General features: G+C 45.7%; 1 protein-coding gene across 50 annotated transcripts in view; it reads right to left on the reverse strand.

The window, feature by feature from the left end:
• The window catches only part of ANK2 (ankyrin 2), a 701,030-nt gene that overhangs the window by 231,423 nt on the left and 443,875 nt on the right, over positions 1–25,732 (reverse strand). For all 50 annotated transcript variants that reach the window (XM_073640230.1, XM_073640294.1, XM_073640221.1 and 47 more), the window contains one exon: positions 17,756–17,857. In XM_073640230.1, the coding sequence (XP_073496331.1) occupies positions 17,756–17,857 (102 nt within the window). The remainder of the gene's footprint in view (positions 1–17,755; positions 17,858–25,732) is intronic.

Below are 25,732 nucleotides of genomic sequence, written 5' to 3' on the forward strand. Positions count from 1 at the left end.
GGCTGGGTCTTCCAGCAAGACAATGACCCAAAACATACAGCCAAGGCAACAAAGGAGTGGCTCAAAAAGAAGCACATTAAGGTCATGGAGTGGCCTAGCCAGTCTCCAGACCTTAATCCCATAGAAAACTTATGGAGGGAGTTGAAGCTCCGAGTTGCCAAGCGACAGCCTCAAAATCTTAATGATTTAGAGATGATCTGCAAAGAGGAGTGGACCCAAATTCCTCCTGACATGTGCACAAACCTCATCATCAACTACAAAAAACATCTGACTGCTGTGCCAGAGGAATCAAATACTTATTTCTCACTGCAAAATGCAAATACATTTATCTAATTTATACAATGTGATTTTCTTGATTTTTTGGGGATTTTCTATCTCTCAATGTTAAAATTAACCTACCCTTAAAATTATAGACTGTTCATGTCTTTGTCAGTGGGCAAACTTACAAAAACAGCAAGGGATCAAATAATTATTTCCTTCACTGTAAATAATTTACAAAGCTTCAATCCCAGACAGCACAATGATGCCATCTGTCTGCTGTCTGTGATTTTCACAGTCCCATAGACTCGTATAAGTACTTTACATCCATGAAGCCGGTAAAAAACAGACATTTCTCTATCATTTTTTCACGGACACACAGTCCGCAAAAAATACATTGACATGTGAACAGCCCTATAGACCATAATAGGCATCCGTGAAAAGCAAGCACGTACATGAATAATGGACATCTGAATGAGGCCTTGAATGATGTATGCTTGAAGTGTTACATGTGGATTTGTGGCACATTTTGCACGTTTTGCATGTCTGTCATGTGTGCATATAGCCTTACAGCTCATTCAGATGTCAGTTTTTCTCATACAAGTGCTCTCTTGTTTTTCACGAACAGCACTCATACCTATGATAGTTTATGGGGTAGTTCACCTGTTCAGATTTTATCACAGACCGAGTGGTCTGCACAAATAAACGTAGACTTGTCCGATCTAGATCTGAGTGTCGGAAAATTCGCCAATGCAACGAGGACATTTTTCACAGATGGTTTCAAAGGAGAAGCTTTAGAAACCTCCATCTGTTTTTTACCCTGTATTCCTCTCCTCTATATCAGGGTTGGAAACCATACATAAATTCACAGTCTGCAAAAACAGGTGTTTTATTTTCTGACGACCATAGTGTTTATTTTAGAATTTTGTACTGTTCAAGTGTCAAAGGCTGACCTGTACAATACAAACACAGACAGAGTGCTGAAAGTCGGGAGAGGCAAGAAAAAAATGAACATTTAATTTTTTTCACAAAAATGTAAATTTAGACCCCATTTTTTTATTTTTGCAAGGGTATCACTAAAAAATGAACCCCAAAATTTGTTGTGCAATTCCTCCTGATTCCCGCTGATACCCTATATGTGGAGGAATACCACTGTTGGGAGCACAGCAGGGTTCGGAAGGGAAGGAGCGCCATTTGACTTTTTGAATGTAAAATTTGCTTGAATAATTAGCGGACGCCATGTGGCGTTTGGGGAGCCCCTGATGTGCCTAAACAGTGGAAACCCCCCACAAGTGACCCCATTTTGGAAACTAGACCCCCCCCCAGGGAACTTATATAGATGTGTGGTGAGCACCATGAAACCCTAGGTGCTTCACAGAAATTTATAACATTGAGCCGTAAAAATACAATTTTCACATTTTTCCAACAAAAATGTTTTTCAGCCCCTAATTTTACATTTTCATAAGGGTAACAGGAGAAATTGCACCATGCAATTTGTTGTGCAATTTCTCCTGAGTAAGCTGATACCCCATATGTGGGGGAAAATCACTGTTTGGGCGCACAGCAGGGTTTGGAAGGGAAGGTGCGCCATTTGACTTTTTGAATGTAAAATTTGCTTGAATAATTAGCGGACGCCATGTTGTGTTTGGGGAGCCCCTGATGCACCTAAACAGTGGACACACCCCCTAAGTGACTCCATTTTGGAAACTACACCCCTCAAGGATTTTATCAAGGGGTATAGTGAACATTTTGAATCCAGAGGTACGACACATCATTTGATAACATAACGTCATCATATTGAATAAGTTGTCATTAGTCTTGAGTGCAAGTGCTCGCTACTTGAGTTTGTATCGGGTACTCGGGTATGCACCAAGTATCGCGGGTGCTCAAGTGACATGCTCGAGTCCCCACCCGCATGTTTCACGGTTATTAGACACCCCAAAAAAAATATGCGGGGATCGCTCGTGCATGGCAGGCAATCCCCGCGAGGTTTTTTTGGCTGTATAACAGCTGCAAAACATATGGGGCGGAGACTCGAGCATGTCACTCGAGTACCCACTATACTCGGTGCATACCCGAGCACCAGATGCAAACTCAAGTAGTGAGCACTTGCGCTCAACATTAGTCGCCATATCATCATTTTTTTTTCTATACTTCTGAAAAAATCCCAATCCCAACACAAGCCTAACCCCAACCCTAATACAACCCCAACCCTAATACAACCCCAACCCTAACCCAACCTTAGCCCAACCCTAACCTTAGCCTAACCCTAGCACTACCCTAACCCTAGCACTACCCTAACCCTAGCACTACCCTAACCCTAGCACATCCCTAACCCTAGCCCAACCCTAACCCTAGTACAACCCTAGCCCAACCCTAACCCTAGCCCAGCCCTAACCCCAACCCTAATACAACCCTAACCCTAGCCTCAGCACAACTCTAACACTAGAGTTTATTTTTTTACACCATTCCTTGTGTGGTATAAGTGATTAGACGACTTTATTCTTCGGGTCGGTGCGATTACAGCGATACCAAATTCATATCGGGCTTTTATGATTGACAGCTGTCACACACTAAAAGACGCTTTTTTTTGGAAAGACTAGTTTTTGCATCGCCATATTTTGAGAGCTATAATTTTTCCATATTTTGGCCGACAGAGTCATATGATGGCTTGTTTTTTGTGGGACAAGTTGACGTTTTTATTGGTACCATTTTCAGGCACATGACATTTTTGGTAGGCAGAATAAACAAAAAACAACTCAGGAATTGTTTTTTGGGGTTTTTATTTGCATCGCTTTATTCTGAGAGCTATAACTTTTTTATTTTTTGACCGTTGGAGCTGTATGGCAGCTTGTTTCTTTGAGGGACAAGATGACGTTTTCAGCAGTACCATTTTTATTTACATTCGTCTTTTTGCGTTTTATTCCATTTTTTGTTTGGCGGTATGATGATAAAGCATCGTTTTATGTTTTGTTTATTTTTTGTTTTGTTTTTTTACCGTGTTCACTAAAGGGGTTAACTAGTGGGACAGTTTTATAGGTCAGGTCGTTCCGGACGCGGCTATACCAAATATGTGTACTTTTATTGGTTTATTATTTTTTTTCATAAGATTATTTATTTATGGGTATAATATATATATATATATTTTTTTTTTTTTGATTATTTTTTTCATTTTTTTGTTATATTTTTACTATTTTATTTTTTCACTTTTTGATAATTTACACATTGTCCCACTATGGGACTTTCACTTTTTGCAGCCTGATCGGCTGTATAGCACAGGAATGCAGCACCATCCCTGTGCTATGCAGCCTGTTAGCGCTGCACAGGGAGAAGTTACTTTGGTCACGCACTGCGTATGACCAAAGTAACTTCCTGCCTCCTGGTAACCCGGATGTTGTCATAATGACATCGGGTCACCATGACAACATCTGGGACTGGACTCTGATGCCGCGGGACGCCGGCAGAGAAGGTAAGTATTGCGCTTACCTCCTCTTGCCACCGCAATACTGCGATCGATTTCGATCGCAGTATTTCAGGGTTTAATGTGCAGGGAGCACATAGCACCGGGTGTCAGCTGTGACAATCAGCTGACACCCGCCGGCGATCTCGTCCGCACCACTTGTGTGCGGGCGAAATCGCCAAGCGTACTAATACGTATCAGGCCCATAAGGCCCGGGGCACAGATACATACTAGTACGCCTTGGGCCGGAAAGGGGTTAAAAAGACCTTTTCACCAGTTTGAGCATCTTAAACTGGCCACATCGAATAGTGGCTGCAAAGTTGAATAAAACTAATTTTATTTTTTAATAGCTTGTAAAGTTTAGACTCTAATTTTCACTAAGATGTTAGCAGAGATTCATCTCTGGGGAACTTGAGAACCCCCTCTCCCCCCAGAGAACATCAGATTTGATTTTCTTTGTGTAAGACACATAATGACACAGCCCTGTTCTCCTCATTGCCAGCATTTACTGTGATTAGAAGTGGCGAATGGGAGGAGAGCAGAGCCATGTGTCATAACACAGTCTTCTTACAGTTCTCATTCCACAGCATTATTAGTGTGGAGGGAGGAGGAGTAGAGCTGACAGTGCTGTGGGATGAGAGCTGCAATGCAAATGTTGTTCGTAAAGACACACAACTCTGTTCTACTCCCCCTCCTCCCACACTGACATTGCCATGGGATGAGAGCTTCTGATGCAGAAGTGTTTGCATTGACAAACAGCTCTGCTCTTCTCATCTCCTCTCCTTGTAATCATAGTAGATGGCTGTACTGAGATAATGGAGGCACATAGGACTGTGTGTCATATGTTTCACAGAGGAAAGACTGCTTTAAGTGTCTCTGAGGATACGTTCTTTTTTTTTTCCATTGTACAGTTCTTTTTAATTAGAGCAAATCATGACCTCTTCTTTTTATTCTTTTCTTTTTTCATTGCCAATAGATGGCTTCATATGTTTAACTTGTATAATCCAAATTGCTCACTGTTATTGCCTAAACCTTCATACATAAAAATGTAGTAAAGAAAAAAAGCTAAAATAAGCTTGTGTTTGAATATTGCTATAATATACTTGCTATGGTACCCTGTAGTGTATTCTCCTCCTTCCAAGATAGTTCACCTTAGTGTTTCAAATACGCACATTCTCAGTAGCTCATTCCCACTTTCTGGACCCTCTTGTATAGGGCAGTAAAGAGATCCCTGCTATTATACAGGAAATAGCACACAACTCGCCAATACTGAACACATTAAAGGGAATCTGTCACCCCCTGGGAGTTATCAGACCGCTACTTTGGGCATACAGGGTATAGAAAAGTAAATATATACATACCTGTATGGCCCATGGTAGAGGTCTGATTGCAGAGAAAAGTAGTTTTATCTTTTTGGTTTTCAACAGCCTTGGGGCCGGGGGAAGTCAAGCAATGCCCGCCTATCTGATTATTATTCCCCTAAAATCGCTACCTATCAGCCTAGTTACCATTTTCCCTCCCTCCCCCGCACGTCACAGGGCGCTGTGACGTGCACTTTCCTGCCTCACCTCCCGGCTCTTATAGACCGCGCTTTGTTTCCTCCCGGCCGGGTTTGTATGAGCACAGTGCCGCAGGAAACCTTCTTGTTATGCGCCGGGAGTCACTGGAGCAGAAGTCACAGTGACGCCCCGGCGCCTGCGCAATAGAGCACTGCGGCACTGTGACCATACAAACCCGGCCGGGAGGAAACAAAGCGCGGTCTATAAGAGCCTACCATTAGGGCCTTCCTCCCCCTATATCATCCCGTTGTACCCAGATATTGTGCAGTCCGCTGGACACACCGGTGTCCAGTTCATGACTTTATAACGAACCTGCACCTATGGCTCAAGCTCAAGCATTTAAACAGCTGCTTCAGACCTTCACAGATGGGGTTACTGAGTTGTGGTTACAGGTGATGCAGCAGCTTCAGCAAATGTCTGGGTATTGGGTCTCGGCTCATGCCCAGGCTCAACCTGAACCCAAAATATCTCTCCTCGGAAGCTCCGTGGAGGGAGAGATAAATTTGTGGTTTTTAGGGAAGCTTGAAAATTATACTTCAGACTCCGCCCTTGTTCCTCAGGGAGTGAAGAATAACAAGTGGGGATTGTGGTCTCCCTTCTTGGGGGCGATCCCCAGTCCTGGGCCTTCTCCCTACCGACCGACTCTCCATCTTTGTGGTCGGTGGATGAGTTTTTTGCGGCTTTGACCCTTTTATATGGTGATCCTGATGACGTCTACCTGATTGAGTCAAAACTTCATAGGATCAAGCAAGGGGCCCGGCCGGGTGAGGAGTACTGCTCGGAATTCTGGAGGTGGGCCACTGACACTCAGTGGAATGATCCAGCCCTTAGAAGTCATTTTTGTGAGGATCAGTCAGTTAGGCTGCAGGATTCTCTGGCCCAATACGCTACTCCAATGTCGTTGGAGGCCACCATGGCTCTTGCTATCAGGGTGGATAGACGCCTCAGGGAGAGATCTACACCAATTCTGCCCCCTGTTGTTGTTCCTAGGGAGGAGGCCACGCAAGTGCTGCCGGATGAACCCATGCAGTTGGGGGGTGCCTCCGTTCACAATAGTTTGCCTGAGGTTCACCATGGGAAGGGGGCATGTTTTTACTGTGGTCTTACGGATCATTACATCAATGTCTGTCTATCTCGTGCTAAACCTGCTGTTCCGTCGCATAAACCGCGTCCCCCTGGTCGTGTGGAGGGAGACGACCAGGTTGTGTACATTTCCTCCATTAATACGTCTTCGTTTTCCATTTCGGCTGACAAAGTAGTGGGTGGGAAAACTGAGACTATTCCGGTTTTGGTGAATAGTGGAGCTGGAGTCAGTTGGGTTGATGCTCGCTTTGCTCAGACCAAAAGTCTTATCGGTAGTGCACTAGCGAGATCCATTTCAATTTTTGCCATTGATTCCGCATCCTTTGGCCAGAGGAATTTGAACCAAGTCATACATAATGTGAACTTGCGCATAGGGACTCTACATAGTGAGTTCCTGTCGTGCTACGTCTTGGAGGGTCTGCCTACGCCCATCGTCTTAGGCCTTCTCTGGCTGAAGAAACACAATCCGGTCATAGATTGGCGGTCCAGAAAAGTAGTCAGTTGCGGCAAACTTTGTAAGAGAAGTTGCCTGGGTTCTACTATCTCTGCTGTCTTGGTGAAACCTACCCCTCCTTCTCTGGTGGAGTTAGCTAAGATGCTACCGGAGAATAGGGGTTAGACTCTACCCATAACCCAGGATAACTCTAGACCTCGGTGTCCTCCCAGGAGGATTGGTCAGGGGGGGGTGCAAGTTACCACTGAGTCTCCTAAGGGTAAGAGTTTTTTGACACGGGGGGAAGCCTCTGTTGTCGATCCTGCAAGGGGAGTGCCATCTGGTTCCAAACGTATGTGTGGTAATAAACGTTCATGTCCGGACCTGTGTGTGAACGAGTACGTGTGGGTGTCCACTAAAAATATCAGGTGGAGGTACGCATCTGGGACTCTGGTTTCTAGGGTCTGTATAGGTTTACAGCCATCCTCAGCCATACGATTTTCCAGTTGGATTACCCCCAGTGGTGTTTCCTTAACGTATTCCACAAGTCATCGCTTAGAAGATTTGTCGCACCTCTGGAGCTAAGAGCATTACCATCACCGTCGATCTGCATTGGCTGTGACCTTGAGGACCAAGGGTCTACAGAGGTGAACACTGGTGTTTCGAGGTGTCCCTGCCGTACGTAATTTCTGGATAAGTCTGGTCTTGAGGGTCCTGAGGCCCCTCGAAGAAAAGTCATTATGGATTCGTGGCAGCTCTGGTTATGCTGGAATTTATATGGTATTTTTTTCCTTTGGTCCAGCAAGGGTTAATGTTAGTCTCTTGCTGGCAGCTTTTTTTTTTTTGAGGCCGGTCAGCTGATGTTGGTTGGAACCACTCCCACCTTACTTTAAATAGCCATATGGCCCATCAGCTGACCGTCAGTTATAGAGTTCATTCTATTGCAGACCAGCAAGGTGTGTGGAGTTCTTTACCCTGGTGCCGTTATTGGAGCTTTTGCTGCAGATTCAGAGCTTTGCTGCTGTTTTTAAGTTAAGTTGTTTTTTTCTTGTTGCCAGTCCCTTATTTGTCTTCTTACCCTGTGTTACATTAACAGTAGTGATAAGGCTAGCGTCCTTGTCAGCCTGTTCACTAGCTAGGGTAAGTTGAGGTGACAGTCAGGGATTAGGCACGTGACGGTGGCAGGGGGAAGGACCCGCATAGGGCGTTAGGTGAGCTTAGGGACAGACACAGTTTGGTGTCAGGAGGTGTCCCACCCCACGCTCCCTACCGTTAGGGCCTTCCTCCCCTCTATATCATTCCGTTGTAGATATTGTGCCGTCCGCTGGACACCCCAGTGTCCGATTCGCAATAGTATCTTTTGCCAGATCTAATGGATTAAATTAGTGTTAATTTGGGGAACAACCCTTTAAGTACGAAAGAAGCTATGGCACATGAGTGTATAAACGGAGTCAAAAGCAAACAATTTAGTTTGCCAAGGAGTGACATGTTCCTGTGTCTTTTTGCATATACAAAGGTCCTGTGTACAACTGACTATGTAATACAAATAATAAGCTATAATGTAATAAATCAGCATAATAACACACATATACTATTTAGCACATTTTCACATAAATACAGACTTCAGTGTATAAGCAAAATCCTAAAGTTCTGAATTTGTTGATGAAACCATAAGATATTCTGCCAGCTTTGCAAAGCCTTACGTAAATGTGCTTAAACAAGCAATTAGAAAAATGCCTAAAACAAGTTAATTAAAACAAGTGAAGTTCATGAACATTTCTGAAGAACATAGAAGTACTATTAATGTCATTACTCAGTGATCTCCCGCCTGCCCCAGAGGCTCAAAATAGCACTTAATGAATGAATATTTTTAGCATCTGCAGTAAATTTCACCGGATTATTCTCCCGGAATAAAAATAGGATAAGTTAAAAATCAAAAAAAAACAAAACACCCCAGTGGCTTGAATGTAGGATTAGGGATCAAAAAAGTAATAAGTAATAGAATTATTTTACATCTCATGTCATGTAACAGATCTTGCATTTCTGTTAATTAAGTTGTTCTGCCTCTATAATAGGGAACAACAGAATTAACAAACTCAGGTACGAACATAGCAATGTAAGTCTGATCTATTAAAATATAAAATGAATTAACCCAATCAGTAAACGCGCTAAAGAGAAAAAAAAAAGAAAATGACAGAATAGTGGTAGCTGCAATTTCCCCAATTTGTCCACAATTTCACCACAATTATATTTTTTCCCATTTCCCAGTACATTATATGGTAAAATGAATGGTGTCTTTCAAAACTACAGTTTGTCCTGTCAAAAATAAACCCTCGTACAGATATGTTGATAGAAAAATAATGGCTCTTGGATGCAGGGTGTAGCGCCGGCGTCCCTGCCCTCCGCTAGGCAGGGACGCTGTTCCCCTCACCTCTCTGCTCCTAGCCCGGCGTCCTCCTCCCGCTCTGCTGGCAGCGCGCGCTCCTTCCCGGCCACTGTGCTTAGGGCGCGCGCGCGCTCCCTCCCTCTTAAAGGGGCCGCGCGCGCCGTCCTAAGGAGTCCCCGGCCAATGGCCGGAGGACTTCACCATATATAAGGCACCTCCTCCAAAATGGAGGTGCCCGAGCAATGTTGTTGCACTGTTCACTACTCTGCTTCAGCCCTCAGGTCCCGTTGCCAGTTACCTGCCAGATTCCTGCCAGTTTGCTGTCTGATTCCTGCCTGATTTTCTACTTACCTGCCCGCTAGCCTGAGGTCCGACGGTCTGCCTACCGACTCCTGTCAGTCTGTCTAAGGACCAGCTTGCCCGCTCACCTGGGAGCGCTCCTCTGCTACCTGCCTGCTAGCCTGAGGTCCGACGGTCTGCCCTCCAACTCCTGTCAGTCTGTCTATGGACCAGCTTGCCCGCTCACCTGGGAGCGCACATCAGCTACCTGCCTGCTAGCCTACCTGGAGGCTCCGCCGTCACGTGCTGTGACCACCTGCCATTCCAGAGACTCCTGCCCGCTCACCTGGGAGCGCACACCTGTTACCTGCCTGCTAGCCTACCTGGAGGCTCCGCCGTCACGTGCTGTGACCACCGGCCATTCCAGAGACTCCTGCCCGCTCACCTGGGAGCGCACACCTGTTACCTGCCTGCTAGCCTACCTGGAGGCTCCGCCGTCACGTGCTGTGACCACCTACCATTCCAGAGACTCTCGCTTGCTCACCTGGGAGCACACATCAACCATCTGCCTGCTAGCCTACCGGGAGGCTCTGCCATCACAGGTCGTACCTACCCTTTACCCAGAGACTGCCCCGGTCACTTGCCGTGACCTCCTGCCCGTTCATCCAGAGACTGCCCCGGTCACTTGCCGTGACCTCCTGCCCGTTCATCCAGAGACTGCCCCGGTCACTTGCCGTGACCTCCAGCCCGTTCACTCAGAGACTGTCCCGGTCACCTGCTGTGACTGCCTGCCTGTCTTCCCTGGTCGCCACCCGCTCCCTTACAAGGACCGCCCCCTTGTATAGTAGCTCAGAGGTTCCGCCTCCCAGACCCGTTACAGTTTGCTCGGGCCATGGAACCCGGTGGCACCCAAGCTCCCTCACTCTCGGACCTGTGTCATGAACTGTCCCGTCAGAGGTCCCAACAGGAGTCCATCCTGGGTCACCTGCGGAATGTCAATACTCGCCTGGACACTCTGACTGCTCCACCAGCAACCACCGCCAGAGCCATGACTCGCAATCCGGCAGCTCCGCTGCCCACCAATACTATGGTATCCTACCCCGGACCCCGGCTTTCTGCACCTCCTCGCTTCGGAGGCGACTCCGCTCAGGCTCGGGGCTTTATAAATCAGTGCACCTTGCACTTTGAACTCCTGTCCCACCAGTTTAACTCCGACCGGGCCAAAATTGCCTTCATCATGTCCCATCTCACCGGGGAGGCCCTGGCCTGGCTAAATCCTCTATGGGAGAGACGAGACCCCCTGGTGTCCGACTTGCCTGCCTTTCTCACGGCTTTCCGGAAAGTCTTCGACGAACCTGGACGGAAGACCTCATCCGCATCATCTCTGCTACGCCTCCGTCAGGGAAGTCTCACCGTGGGCCAATATGCCATACGGTTCCGTACCCTTGCCTCGGAGCTGGCCTGGGATAACGACGCTCTGGTATCTGTCTTCTGGGAGGGTCTGTCCGGCCGTATTAAAGATGAACTTGCCGGTCGAGACATTCCTACCACTCTCGATGACCTAATAACTCTTGCCACCCGGATTGACCTACGGTTCCAGGAGCGTGCCAAAGAGGTCACCCGTGAGAGGAGGTTTCCACGTCTAGCTCCTACTTTTCAGAGACCCGTCACTCCCTCCGTCTCTTCCCAGGTACACTCTCCTGAGCCTATGCAGGTCGACCAGACCAAGATGGTCAAAACCCGTCAGGACTTACGCCGTGCCGAGGGGAGCTGCTTCTACTGTGGCAGTAAGGAGCACCGGATCCGTGCCTGCCCGGAGAGGTCGGGAAACGCCTGTGTCTAGGTTCGCTCAGAGAGGTCGACCTAGACAAGAATAAATCCTCTCCATCTCTGCTGTTGTCAGTCTCAATCGTCTGCGGGGAGAACGGTTATTTCGAACTAGCCCAACTTGACTCTGGAGCAGCCGGGAATCTTATTTCACAGTCCCTGGTAGAGAAATACCGCATCCCCACCAAACCTCTGGCTGTACCCTTGTCTGTTGCTGCCGTGGATGGGGGTCTCTTACCACGCCCCATCCAACTCATCACCGAATCCATTACTCTGCAGGTGGGAATGCTGCATTCTGAGAGTATCTCCTTTCATGTTCTGCCTGGACTCTCTCACGCCCTCTTGCTAGGCCTACCTTGGCTCCAGAGACATGCACCCGTGCTCGACTGGCAGACCGGAGAAGTCCTTCGCTGGGGACAGGACTGCCATAAGACCTGTCTGGTTCCCGTCCATCCCGTCCGTCCTTCTCCTACCCCAGCTAACCTACCTGGACTTCCGATTCCTTATTGGTCTTATGCTGATGTCTTTAATAAAAAGGAGGCAGAGACACTACCCCCTCATAGACCATACGACTGCCCTATCGACCTGTTACCTGGTACTACTCCTCCCCGTGGGCGTATTTATCCATTATCCGCTGCTGAGACCCGGTCGATGTCCGAATATATTGAGGAGAATCTGGCCAGGGGATTCATCCGGAAATCTACCTCCCCGGCGGGAGCAGGCTTCTTTTTCGTCAAAAAGAAGGACGGCTCTCTCCGTCCCTGTATAGACTATAGAGGCCTTAACCAGATCACGGTGAAGAATAAGTACCCCCTTCCGCTCATTCCGGAGTTATTTGATCGTCTGAGGGGGGCTAGAATCTTCACCAAACTGGACCTCCGTGGGGCGTACAACCTGGTTCGTATCCGTCAGGGGGATGAATGGAAGACGGCATTCAACACCCGGGACGGCCACTATGAATATCTGGTAATGCCCTTTGGTCTCTGTAACGCTCCTGCCGTCTTTCAAGAGTTGGTCAATGACATCTTCCGGGACCTTCTCTACTCCTGCGTAGTGGTGTACCTGGACGACATCTTGGTCTTCTCTCCGGATCTCCAGACTCACCGGAGGGACGTTTGTCAGGTCCTGCTCAGGCTCAGGCAGAATCACCTCTTCGCTAAATACGAGAAGTGCCTCTTTGAGCAGACCTCGCTTCCGTTTTTGGGCTACATTATTTCTCAGACCGGCCTACGAATGGATCCAGAGAAACTGTCTGCCATCAAGAAATGGCCTCGACCGGAGGGGTTGAAGGCCATTCAGCGATTCCTGGGCTTCGCCAACTACTACCGCCTCTTCATACCACACTTCTCTTCCCGGACTGCCCCAATTTCCGCGCTCACCCGTAAGGGAACTAATCCCAAAGAGTGGCCGCCCGAAGCAGAGGAGGCCTTTCTTTCCTTAAAACAGGCCTTCTCTTCCGCCCCGGTGCTGCATCGCCCGGACGGCAACAAGCAGTTCTTCCTGGAAGTTGACGCCTCCTCCTCTGGAGCCGGAGCGGTACTTACTCAAAAATCATCTTCCGGGAGGATGGTAACTTGCGGCTTCTTCTCTAAACTCTTCTCCTCCTCAGAGCGCAATTATTCCATAGGAGACTGAGAGTTATTGGCCATCAAACTGGCATTGGAGGAGTGGCGTTACCTGCTCGAGGGGGCTCTTCACCCGGTAATAATTTACACTGACCACAAGAACTTGGCTTACCTCCAGCATGCCCAGAGACTTAACCCGCGCCAAGCCCGGTGGTCCTTGTTTTTTGCTCGCTTTGATTTTGTTCTTCATTTTCGCCCGGCTGACAAAAACGTCAAGGCGGACGCCTTGTCTCGATCCTTTCTGGTGTCTGATCTCGAGGAAGATCCGAAACACATCATCGATCCCGCCAGAGTAATGCAGGTGGCTCCCGTGAGTCTAAATCGTCTCCCTCCCGGAAAGACGTTCGTATCTGTACCTGATCGGGAGAAGATCCTTCACTGGGGTCACTCGTCTAAACTGGCTGGCCACGCCGGTCAGAAAAAGACCCTCCAGCTTATTACCCGGCACTACTGGTGGCCTACCCTGCACAAGGATGTAATAGACTTTGTTTCTGCCTGTGTGTCCTGCGCCCGCAACAAGGTTCCGAGACATCTGCCAGCCGGTCGCCTCCTTCCGCTTTCTGTACCTGCTGCCCCCTGGCAGCATATAGCAATGGACTTTATAACTGACCTCCCAGTCTCTGCCGGTTGTACGGTCATTTGGGTGGTCGCTGACCGCTTCTCCAAGATGGCTCATTTCGTTCCCCTGCCAGGCCTCCCGTCTGCACCCGAGCTAGCTAAAGACTTTATTCGTCACATCTTTCGTCTTCATGGCCTGCCCCTCCACATCGTGTCGGATCGTGGGGTACAGTTCACCTCACGCTTCTGGAGAGCCACTTGTAAACTGCTAGACGTCACCCTGGACTTCTCTTCCGCTTACCACCCACAGTCCAATGGTCAAGTGGAGCGGATCAATCAGAACCTGACCAGTTACCTCCAGCACTTCGTTAATGCCCATCATTCAGACTGGGTGGATCTCCTACCATGGGCCGAGTTCTCTTACAACAATCACGAGAGCGAATCCTCCTCCAAATCCCCGTTTTTTGTAGTCTTCGGTCAGCATCCTCGGATTCCTTTTCCTGTCTCCACCTCTGTGGACAACCCGGCTGCGGAATCTCTCGTTAGCAAATTTTCCTACATTTGGGAGAGTACCCGATCCGCACTCCTTCAGTCGTCCGAACGGATGAAAAGACACGCTGACAAAAAACGCCTGGATCCTCCACAATTTCGTCCTGGAGATAAAGTCTGGCTCTCATCTAAATATGTCCGACTCAAGATACCTTCTTACAAGTTAGGGCCTCGGTTCATCGGTCCTCTGGAGGTCATCAGTCAGATCAACCCGGTGGCCTATAAATTGAAACTCCCGGCCAACTTACGGATCCCTAACTCCTTCCATGTATCTCTCCTCAAACCTGTGGTACTTAACTCTTTTTCCAAGTCTACAGGTACGCCTCCTGCTCCGGTTTCTGCTGAGGACGAGTTTGAGGTAGAGAACATTCTTGCCACCAAAAGGGTAAGAGGAAAGACCTTTTTTCTAGTAGATTGGAAGGGGTTTGGTCCTGAGGAGAGAACGTGGGAGCCCCGGGAGAACATCCATGCCCCTCTCATCCTAGCTAAATTTCTGTCTGGCCTAAAAAGGGGGGGGGGCTAAAGGGGGGGGTACTGTAGCGCCGGCGTCCCTGCCCTCTGCTAGGCAGGGACGCTGTTCCCCTCACCTCTCTGCTCCTAGCCCGGCGTCCTCCTCCCGCTCTGCTGGCAGCGCGCGCTCCTTCCCGGCCACTGTGCTTAGGGCGCGCGCACGCTCCCTCCCTCTTAAAGGGGCCGCGCGCGCCGTCCTAAGGAGTCCCCGGCCAATGGCCGGAGGACTTCACCATATATAAGGCACCTCCTCCAAAATGGAGGTGCCCGAGCAATGTTGTTGCACTGTTCACTACTCTGCTTCAGCCCTCAGGTCCCGTTGCCAGTTACCTGCCAGATTCCTGCCAGTTTGCTGTCTGATTCCTGCCTGATTTTCTACTTACCTGCCTGCTAGCCTGAGGTCCGACGGTCTGCCTACCGACTCCTGTCAGTCTGTCTAAGGACCAGCTTGCCCGCTCACCTGGGAGCGCTCCTCTGCTACCTGCCTGCTAGCCTGAGGTCCGACGGTCTGCCCTCCAACTCCTGTCAGTCTGTCTATGGACCAGCTTGCCCGCTCACCTGGGAGCGCACATCAGCTACCTGCCTGCTAGCCTACCTGGAGGCTCCGCCGTCACGTGCTGTGACCACCTGCCATTCCAGAGACTCCTGCCCGCTCACCTGGGAGCGCACACCTGTTACCTGCCTGCTAGCCTACCTGGAGGCTCCGCCGTCACGTGCTGTGACCACCTACCATTCCAGAGACTCTCGCTTGCTCACCTGGGAGCACACATCAACCATCTGCCTGCTAGCCTACCGGGAGGCTCTGCCATCACAGGTCGTACCTAACCTTTACCCAGAGACTGCCCCGGTCACTTGCCGTGACCTCCTGCCCGTTCATCCAGAGACTTCCCCGGTCACTTGCCGTGACCTCCTGCCCGTTCATCCAGAGACTGCCCCGGTCACTTGCCGTGACCTCCAGCCCGTTCACTCAGAGACTGTCCCGGTCACCTGCTGTGACTGCCTGCCCGTCTTCCCTGGTCGCCACCCGCTCCCTTACAAGGACCGCCCCCTTGTATAGTAGCTCAGAGGTTCCGCCTCCCAGACCCGTTACACAGGGGAGGTGCAAAAATGGAAATTGACCCTTTAGAGGAAAGGGTTAAGCTATGTACGGGGCTACTGTTTTTCCATACAATGCTTATATCCAGGCCGTTGCAGTGTGAATTTAAGCTCATCATTTGAAGTGCTGGATGTTGGATCTCAAACCATCTCATAATGATGACTTATTTCATGTATAGGTCATCAATTGTAAAGTCACAACCAACCCCTTTAAAATGGATGATCTCTAATAGGGTCAACACTATTGCAAATAGAATGGGGACAACCTCAACTGGTCCCCTTCTCTTCAAGGTCCCCATAGTAGTGCCATGGTCTGCCTCCATGGCACTATATGTACACCTTTGCACTGTCCTCCCCTATTAGACTTATAATAACTTAAAGGGGTTTTAGGGTCTCACTTTTAGCGCATTTAATTTATTTCTATTAAATGCTTCCACAACTAAACTGATATCTCATTCTATTACAATAGGGAACATGCTTTCTAAGCTGCCCATCCATGTGAGCGGGAATAGCTATATGTATGCTGAATGAATTGAAGGAAAATATAAATACATTTTTATATATATTATATATATATATAAATTATATATATATATGAAAGACAGCACCATTTCATATTACTCACTAGTCGGTGCCAAGCCTCCAAACAGTCTGTCCACACTGCTGCATGTCAATAGAAAAAATATAAAGAGGCAGCACTCCAAGAAATTTTTTTAAAAAAATGGACTTTAATGAGCCCAAAGGCGACGTTTCAGTTCACAGAACCTTTCTCAAGCCCACAAAGACACGGCGGTTGGAACCAAAGATCTTAAATTTGGACTCATCAGACCAAAGCAGATTTCCACTGGTCTATTGTCCATTCCTTGTGTTCTTTAGCCCAAACAAGTCTCTTCTGCTTGTTGCCTGTCCTTAGCAGTGGTTTCCTAGCAGCTATTTTACCATGAAGGCCTGCTGCACAAAGTCTCCTCTTAACAGTTGTTGTAGAGATGTGTCTGCTGCTAGAACTCTGTGTGGCATTGACCTGGTCTCTAATCTGAGCTGCTGTTAACCTGAGATTTCTGAGGCTGGTGACTCGGATAAACTTATCCTCAGAAGCAGAGGTGACTCTTGGGCTTCCTTTCCTGGGGCGGTCCTCATGTGAGCCAGTTTCTTTGTAGCGCTTGATGGTTTTTGCAACTGCACTTGGGGACACTTTTAAAGTTTGCGCAATTTTTCGGACTGACTGACCTTCATTTCTTAAAGTAATGATGGCCACTCGTTTTTCTTTACTTAGCTGCGTTTTTCTTGCCATAATACAAATTCTAACAGTCTATTCAGTAGGACTATCAGCTGTGTATCCACCAGACTTCTGCACAACACAACTGATGGTCCCAACCCCATTTATAAGGAAAGAAATCCCACTTATTAAACCTGACAGGGCACACCTGTGAAGTGAAAACCATTTCTGGTGACTACCTCTTGAAGCTCATCAAGAGAATGCCAAGAGTGTGCAAAGCAGTCATCAAAGCAAAAGGTGGATACTTTGAAGAACTTAGAATATAAGACATATTTTCAGTTGTTTCACACTTTTTTGTTAACTATATAATTCCACATGTGTTAATTCATAGTTTTGATGCCTTCAGTGTGAATGTACAATTTTCAAAGTCATGAAAATACAGAAAAATCTTTAAATGAGAAGGTGTGTCCAAACTTTTGGTCTGTACTGTATATACATATATAGTCTTTATGAAATGAACACTAAATGCCAACACTTTTATGGTTTTCACAAGAATTTCTTTGTAACTAATTCTGCACCTGTGAAAAAGTTTCAGCTGAGTTCGGAGTCAGGAGTGGATCTCTGCATCTTCTACATCCACTATAGGATAGATGGAGGGAAGCAAGTCTTCTCAAATATATTGCAGCAATTGAATCTCAAATTAAATCTGCAGCATTTTATCAAGTAAAAGAAGCTCCAGCTGTTTACAGGGTTTTAGAATTTCTATGATCATAGATTGATTCATATACGATGACAGAAGCAAATTACATTTTGTGGAGATGACAATGAAGAAACCTAAAGGGTCCTGAGATCTCCCAGGCATAAATGTAGACAAAACTTGTGTGTGAACATAAGAAACATCTTGTAATTCTCTGTACCTGATTACACGTGTTGATGTCTACTCCTCCTTTTAGATATTCCAGTACCTTGTCCAAATTGCCTGATCGAGCAGCTTTGAGGAAGCTAGTATTGCTGTCCGACTGTTGAAACAAAAAAGTAAATTGGTCACATATTAGGAGAATTTTCAACAACAATACAAGCTACAGTATGTATCTACAACACAACTACAGCTCTGTGAACTCCTTCAGTCCTGCGTGTGAATTCATGTTGGGTTGAATTCATTACATGATAGATGCAAACGACACCAAGAGGATCCTACTGACTTTAATGGGATCTGCCTGATTTCCATTAAGGGGTATTAATTTTACCAGAAAAAGAGTGTAGCACCACAACAGAAACCGTATGAGTCCCATTATAGTCAACTGTGTCCTCCTGATGCCACTTGCATCTGTTATCTGCATGAATTCCTAGAAAGGAACAGAAAAACTATCCTAATAGAGTAACTGTCCATAATAACCCTTGCAGCCAAGCCTGGACGAGATACCTCAAGTATTCTATAAGGCTTCACAAACAAGCAGGGCTGTGGAGTAGGAGTCGGTGTCCATTTTGGTGGAGTTGGTATAAAATGGACCGACTCCGACTTCTAAAATATATAATAAATTGGGTACAGTAGTTCAATGCAGTTTGTGGGGAATATTTTTTTCATAAGAATTTGTGAAAGTTATGAAAATGTCCTATAAATGTCTGTTCTATTCCTGATCTAAGGGTCTAGACTTTTAGCTGAGATGAATCTGTGCTACAGTAAATGTATCACTTAAACATGAGCCATGTATGAGGGAGTCGTGGAGTTGGAGTCGGTGTCATGGAAATTGAGGAGTCGGAGGTTTGGGTTACCGACTCCACAGCCCTGCAAACAAGTCCATATAGCAACATGTTTACCTATATTAATAATAATCTTCAATAATATATGCAGGTTTACCAACCAGCCGAAAAAATACGAACATTTTTTGCCTGAAAATACAGATGTGGACCTGAAGAAGCTTGTACAGATAGTTATAATTGATTGATTATAACTGTCATTTTACAGTTCACAGTGAATTCTACAAATGTGTTTATATCAGTATTCTGGTCGGCAGACCACAGGCTTACATACTGTCTGTGCTGCTGTACAATGGTCCATGGGAAGGGTGGGACCAGCTAGAAAGCTGATCTGAGCAGCATTGGCCTCTACATGCTGGCGTGCCTTTTCAATGGCTGCAGTATACAATACACAGGAGCAGATGGGTCATTACAACAGCCAGAGCTTCCTCTCACTGTAGTAATGCAGTTAGCCCAGTAGCGTATGTGTGCAATGTCCTATATGTGTAATGTGTGGAGGAGGGAAAATTATAAAAGTATTTGTAACGTGTATGTATATTTGTAATGTGTATATTTAATGTGTGCAGATGTATGTAATGTGTATGAGTAACATGTAGGTGTGTAAAGTGTATATGTTTGCATGGATTTATTTTTATTTGTAATATATGTACATTGTGCTTAGTATGGGTATGTATGTGTGAATTTTATATGTGTGAATATGTGGGAGGAGAATGACAGAAGGAAGGGTCATGACACATGTCTTTACTATCAGTGTCTGCACCTGCTATAGACAAACTTCACATATTAATCATTTGTATGATTTATTATTTTTTATACATTCGTCTATAAAATATATTAGCATATGAGATTTTTTCATTAGTTGTCCAGGCAAAAATAGACCTGATTGGTAACTCTGATAAGCATGAATGGTCTATTTCATAAACTGCATATGGCCAGATACAATGACTGACCTTGGTATAGTATACTGCACATTAAACATACTGTAACATATTTTGCAGCGCTATACTAAGTTTTACACACATCAGTCGCTGTATTCTCGCTGAGCCCCAGAATCACCCCTTCTTCAAGAACAGTAGGCTACGTGTGGACCAAGAATATATAGGGCCCACAGAATTAAAGGGCATGGACCTCTTAACAATCACTATAGCCATGTGAACAATATGCTGGTATTCTCTGTGATCACTGGTCAGGAGGCAGAGATGGCACACCTAGCCCAGCTTGCAGAAAACAATCCCAAAATAAACTAATGGAGAGGAGGGGACAATTAATTTACAAATACGGGAAACTAGAATGGGGAAGATTGATTATATCATTACTTCAGAAACTGTAATATAGGCTACAGACAGTAAAACAGAGATTTGCTACTTTATCCCTTAAAGATGGAGTTTCCTTATCTGGAATCCCTATCATAGAACACATTTCATCAATGAGAATGAAAGTTAGGCCACATTGCATTTGCAAAGTGTCTGAAGAGATGAATAAAACATAGTTTTACTTTTTCCCCTGTATAAAATTGACCCAATCATAAGAAAGTAGAGTTATACAGGGGGAAAAAAAACACAAACGTCTCCCAGAAAAGGTCAGAACAGGCTTTTACCGTGTGATCTAGTAAGACTGATGTGTCTCAACCTGATCACACTGACATCTCCTCACTCCTGGCCCTTACTGTCATTACAAGTGCGTATATGCTAGGCATTGGGAAATAATGCCATGGTACCTGAAATAGATGCAGAGCGGTGTAGGCGACATGCTGCTCACACACTGCAGCTGTTTTGAAATTGAAGTTATATTCTCCTTGCAGCAGTTTGCTTCCAGTGATTGAGGCTGTGTGGGGGCATTAACCGCAACCACTGGCTAGACAAGTAGTACTCTTTTATGGATCCCCCTGCACCATGACTGACAGCAACTCTGATGGACAGCCTGCATCACAGCGTGTGTATGCAATGTGCAGGAGAGAGTGATAGCAGTGCATTAACTGTCTAGTGAGCGGTGACTGTCTTTGTCCCCTGCACCGCCCCGATGACTGGAAGCAAGCGGCTGCAGGAAGAATAGAACTTCATTTTCTCCCTGTAGCCACTGCTCCAGTTATCCAGTTATCCAGTTATGTAGCCAGACTTGATTTAAAGCGAACCTGTCATCAAGAAGATGCAATGCGATCTGCAGGCACCATGCTATAAATAAGGAGGAGGTGAGCAGAATGATAGGTGATTTTGTGAGAAAAGATTCAGTATAACCTGTGATTTCTTTTTTTATTCCTCTGCTCTTTCTGAGATTTGCGGTCCATTGGGTGGTCCTATCAGTGACTGACAGCTACCTCTGTATGCACACTTATATAAAGATAGCTGTCAGTTATTGATAGCCCCACCCACTGGCCAAAAAATCCCAGAAAGAGCAGGGGCTTAAATTATGAAAATACAGGTTATACCTAGTCTTTCCTCACAACACTATACATCAATCTGCTGAGCTCCTCCTGCTTTATAACATGATGCCTGCAGATTATACTGCACTTTCATGGTGACAGGTTTCCTTTAAACACTATTTTCCTACAAATTATCACTATGTCTGCAGGTAAGTAGCGTTTTTGGAGGTGACAGGTTCCCTTTAAAGTTTCAACAGTACACAACCCCAGTACGTAATACTAGCTTTTTGCTGTTTTGCTTAACAGATCTCTGATCTACTGGTAAAAAAAGAAAGTGACAGCATTTAACATAGCATGCTTTTAAGTTGTAATGAAATATAAAAATAAAATATTAATTATTTTGCTAATGGCTTTTATGAGTGACCTGCTTTCCATGGGAAATGGCAAGAAGTGATGGGGAAAAATGAGTAATGGACTAAGCACATACATGATAACAGAACTCTCCGAATGCTAAAATCACCATTGCAATGAGGGTCTTCTTATAATGAATTTGGGTCTATCTATACCTATAGATGTGAGCACCAGGCCAGTCTGAGTGAGCTATAGGCAAATGTTATCTCTTTGGCACATTAGCTAGAGGTCACGGGAAGCAGCACGTCCTGTGAACAGCAAACCAGTAATCCGCATTGATGTGTCACCAGTCGCCCTGATGCTTAGCCAATCGTGTAAGCAGATAAAGCACAGCTCAGCTGAGCAGAACCGCAGCGAGGACAAATGCTGCATCACACCCACAGCGGCGCTCCACACACAACCGCTTAACCAGTGCATGACTGGAGGAGCTGCCATATAAAAATCCATTACTGTACAGTATCCGTGAAGACGCACACTACGTGCCCAATCCATCACTGAGCCTATTTATCTGTGCACCTCGATCACAAGTCCTGATGATAAATCTCAGACTTCTTGTCACCCAGCGCTGTACTAGTAGATAAATAGCAGAGCGGGGTCCCAAACAGCGATGTACATGTGCACTCCTCCCATGCATATACCACAAACACCTTTCATTTCCTCATACACACGTTTGTACAAGCTAAAAAAAAAATCAAAAAGGCCACAAGAAAAGAATCTACAGGGTGGGCCATTTATATGGATACACCTACATTAAATGGGAATGGTTGGTGATATCAACTTCCTGTTTGTGGCACATTAGTATATGGGAGTAGGAAAACTTTTCCAGATGGGTGGTGACCATGGTGGCCATTTTGAAGTCGGCCATTTTGGATCCAACTTTTTTTTCAATGAGAAGAGGGTCATGTGACACATCAAACTTATTGAGAATTTCATAAGAAAAGCAATGGTGTGCTTGGTTTTAACGTAACTTTATTCTTTCATGAGTTTTTTACAAGTTTATGACCACTTATAAAATGTGTTGAAAGTGCTGCCCATTGTGTTGGATTGTCAATGCAACCCTCTTCTCCCCCTCTTGACACACTGATAGCAACAGCGCAGAAGAAATGCTAGCACAGGCTTCCAGTATCCGTTGTTTCAGATGCTGCACATCTCGTATCTTGATGGTATGGTGTGGTATATGGGGTACAAAGATAGTGGGAACATTCTTCATCAATGGAAACCTCAATGCCACTGGATATCTGAAATTGCTACATGATGATGTGTTGCCCTCTTTATGCACTGAAGATGGCATGTTCCCTGAGTTTTTCCAACAAGATGGTGCACCACCACATTATGGGTGTCAGGTCCGAGCATTCCTACATGAACAGTTTCCTGGAAAGTGGATTGGTCTTCGTGGGCCAGTTGAATGGCCACCAAGGTCTCCCGATCTGACCCCCTTAGACTTTTATCTTTGGGGTCATCTGAAGGCAACTGTCTATGCTGTGAAGATACGAGATGTGCAGCATTTGAAACAATGGATACTGGAAGCCTGTGCTAGCATTTCTTCTGCGCTGTTGCTATCAGTGTGTCAAGAGTGGGAGAAGAGGGTTGCATTGACAATCCAACACAATGGGCAGCACTTTCAACACATTTTATAAGTGGTCATAAACTTGTAAAAAACTCATGAAAGAATAAAGTTACGTTAAAACCAAGCACACCATTGTTTTTCTTATGAAATTCTCAATAAGTTTGATTTGTCACATGACCCTCTACCCATTGAAAAAAATAAAGTTGGATCCAAAATGGCCAACTTCAAAATGGCCGCCATGGTCACCACCTATCTGGAAAAGCTTTCCCCCTCCCATATACTAATGTGCCACAAACAGTAAGTTGATATCACCAACCATTCCCATTTAATTTAGGTGTATCCATATAAATGGCCCACCCTGTAGATACAGCTACATGTATATTTTACAAAAAATAATATATTACATAAATCTTTCAGAATGCCAAATAATATAAATATGTTTTCCGGAATCAAACATTTATTTGCTACCCAGCTCACTGTTACCCAAATAGTCTTAGCCTCTCACCTAGCCAAATCAGATCTCACACTTTGCGCTGATGAGGGGCAATACCCTGAAACACTGTCTGCAAATTGAGATTCTGGTTTGGCTTTTATCCTAAGTCATGTGACTAGGCTCGTTAAAGGGTCAATTGTGACTTTTGCATTGCTACTTCCTGTAGGTGGCACTAGAGTTCTAGTCCCTTTCCTCTCTAAAGAGGCAATTTTCATATTTGTTACCCAAATAGAGTTTTTGCAATTTACTAAATTTAGGTAAACTGCTCCCGTTCTCAGCTAACACCGCTGGTCACATGACTCAGACTGCTCCGTTGTGATCCACTGTGATTACGTCACATCTACCCCTAAGGGCTGCCCTGTTATCGGGAACGTTGGCAATGTTATGTACTGGGATGTGGGGAAGAGCCTGCACACTCCGCACACACAGGAGGATACCAGCAGGTATAGAGGGGAGCAGGGAGGAAGAACCAGAACAGTGCAATGCATGCTGGGAGGTGTAGCTTCAGCATGAAGATATATCTGCTGACACAAGACGTTGGATCATCTTTTTCAAGAAAGGTGTTTACCACTACTTGTTTGTATTGATGACTTAGCCTCAGGTTTCGGCAGTATTTAGATCTGTATTTTACATCAGTGTTTGTAAGCCAAAACCAGGAGAGGAACAATCAGAAGAAAAGTATAATAGAAACACGTCACCACTTCTGTATTTATCACCCACTCCTGGTTTTGGCTTACAAATTAATATATGATAATGAAAGCGGTGGAGACAACTGGCACCCTCACTAATCCGCTATTCTGACTTCTGAAATTGGCCAGATATAAACAATGTACGGACTATAACAGCTCTGTACACTGCTTAATGGCTGCTCCCGGGTATTGCAAGTCAGCTCCTATTCTAACCAGACGACCGCTTTAAAATGATTCCTGATGATGGGACAGACTACTATTTAAGGGGGCCCGTCAGCAGTTTTGACCCCTCAAAGTGACAGCTGTAGCATCCAACCAGTAGCCCCCTACAGCTGACACCATGAACAGTGGGGTGGGGTTGTTGAGTTCTTAAAGGGGTTGTCTCCTTTCAGAAAATTCAGGTCACCAGGCACAGTATGTTATTGGAAAAAAAAAAACCTCCGCGGGTCCACTGCGGAGTCTCCACTGCTTGAGACAATTATTGTCTGCAGCACTGATGTACCGTCAAATGCCCTGCTTAGAGTCGCTTGAGCTCATTAAGCTCACCGGGAGCAGCAACTGAGACTCCGCTCTGGACCTGGGGAGGGTGTGTAAAGATTGTTTTGTTTTAAACAAACTGTGCCCAGAGACCAAGGTTTTTTAAAGGGGCCAACCCGATTACCGGAGAAAGCTTTAGATCACCTTCAGAGCATTGGCGAAGGAACCAGAATTAACTTTTCTCAATAATTCTGCTGCTAAGACAGAGTAGTTTACGGGTAGGCACTCAATCAATCTGGTAAGTATAGTCCAAGATAAGGACGAACAAAGTGTTTCAAAAAACAGCTCTAAATACACAAGTGTTTCCATTCACAGCAAAAATCTCCCAGCATTTTTTACTTTATCATGTACTCCACTTGATCTGGTCATCTGCGTTCTGAGAAAGTTTTATACCAAGCAATGCTGTAGGAAAACTCATTATCAGTATAATACGCATAATAAAATGTTTTTATAAAGTCACAAAACTTTTTATGTGGATTATTTTTACTACAGACTGATGATTATGGGTGGCAAAATATAGAGGTAAGAGCTATCCAGAATTGCAAATGGCTTCTAACAACAAATGGATCTGTAAAGTATTATCAGAAATCCAGCTAAAGATGAGCCGCGAAGAAGATGTGAGTCACCACATTGCTACTCCTACTGGATTCTAAACCAGCACCAGCAAGCACAAGCCATTCATGCCAGCTGGGTCTTGAATTGCTGGCAAAGATTAACTCTTGTAACAAAGTATTTACCCATAACATTTAATTGTTACCTTAAGGCATAGAAAAAAAAACAAGCTACACCATACATATGACCCATAGTCACACTCCTTTCAAAGGCATACAGCGTGTTATATCTGCTGAGCGATGTATGGCAGCTTCCTCTATCCCCATTGAAATAGCTTTGCGTTCTGATACTGATACACCTTCTCTGTCACAGATACAGATTTAGGCCTTATGCCACGGCCCCACTATCAGTATTTGGTCAGTATTCGGTCAGTATTTTTTCTCAGGAGTGGGAACCAAAACCAGTTGAGGAACAATCAGAGAAAATGTATAATAGAAACAAGTCACCAATTCTGCATTTATCACCCAC

Source organism: Phyllobates terribilis, unplaced genomic scaffold, assembly GCF_046119375.1.
Source record: "Phyllobates terribilis strain yellow unplaced genomic scaffold, ASM4611937v1 Scaffold_1__5_contigs__length_1240528914, whole genome shotgun sequence".
NCBI lineage: Eukaryota > Metazoa > Chordata > Amphibia > Anura > Dendrobatidae > Phyllobates > Phyllobates terribilis.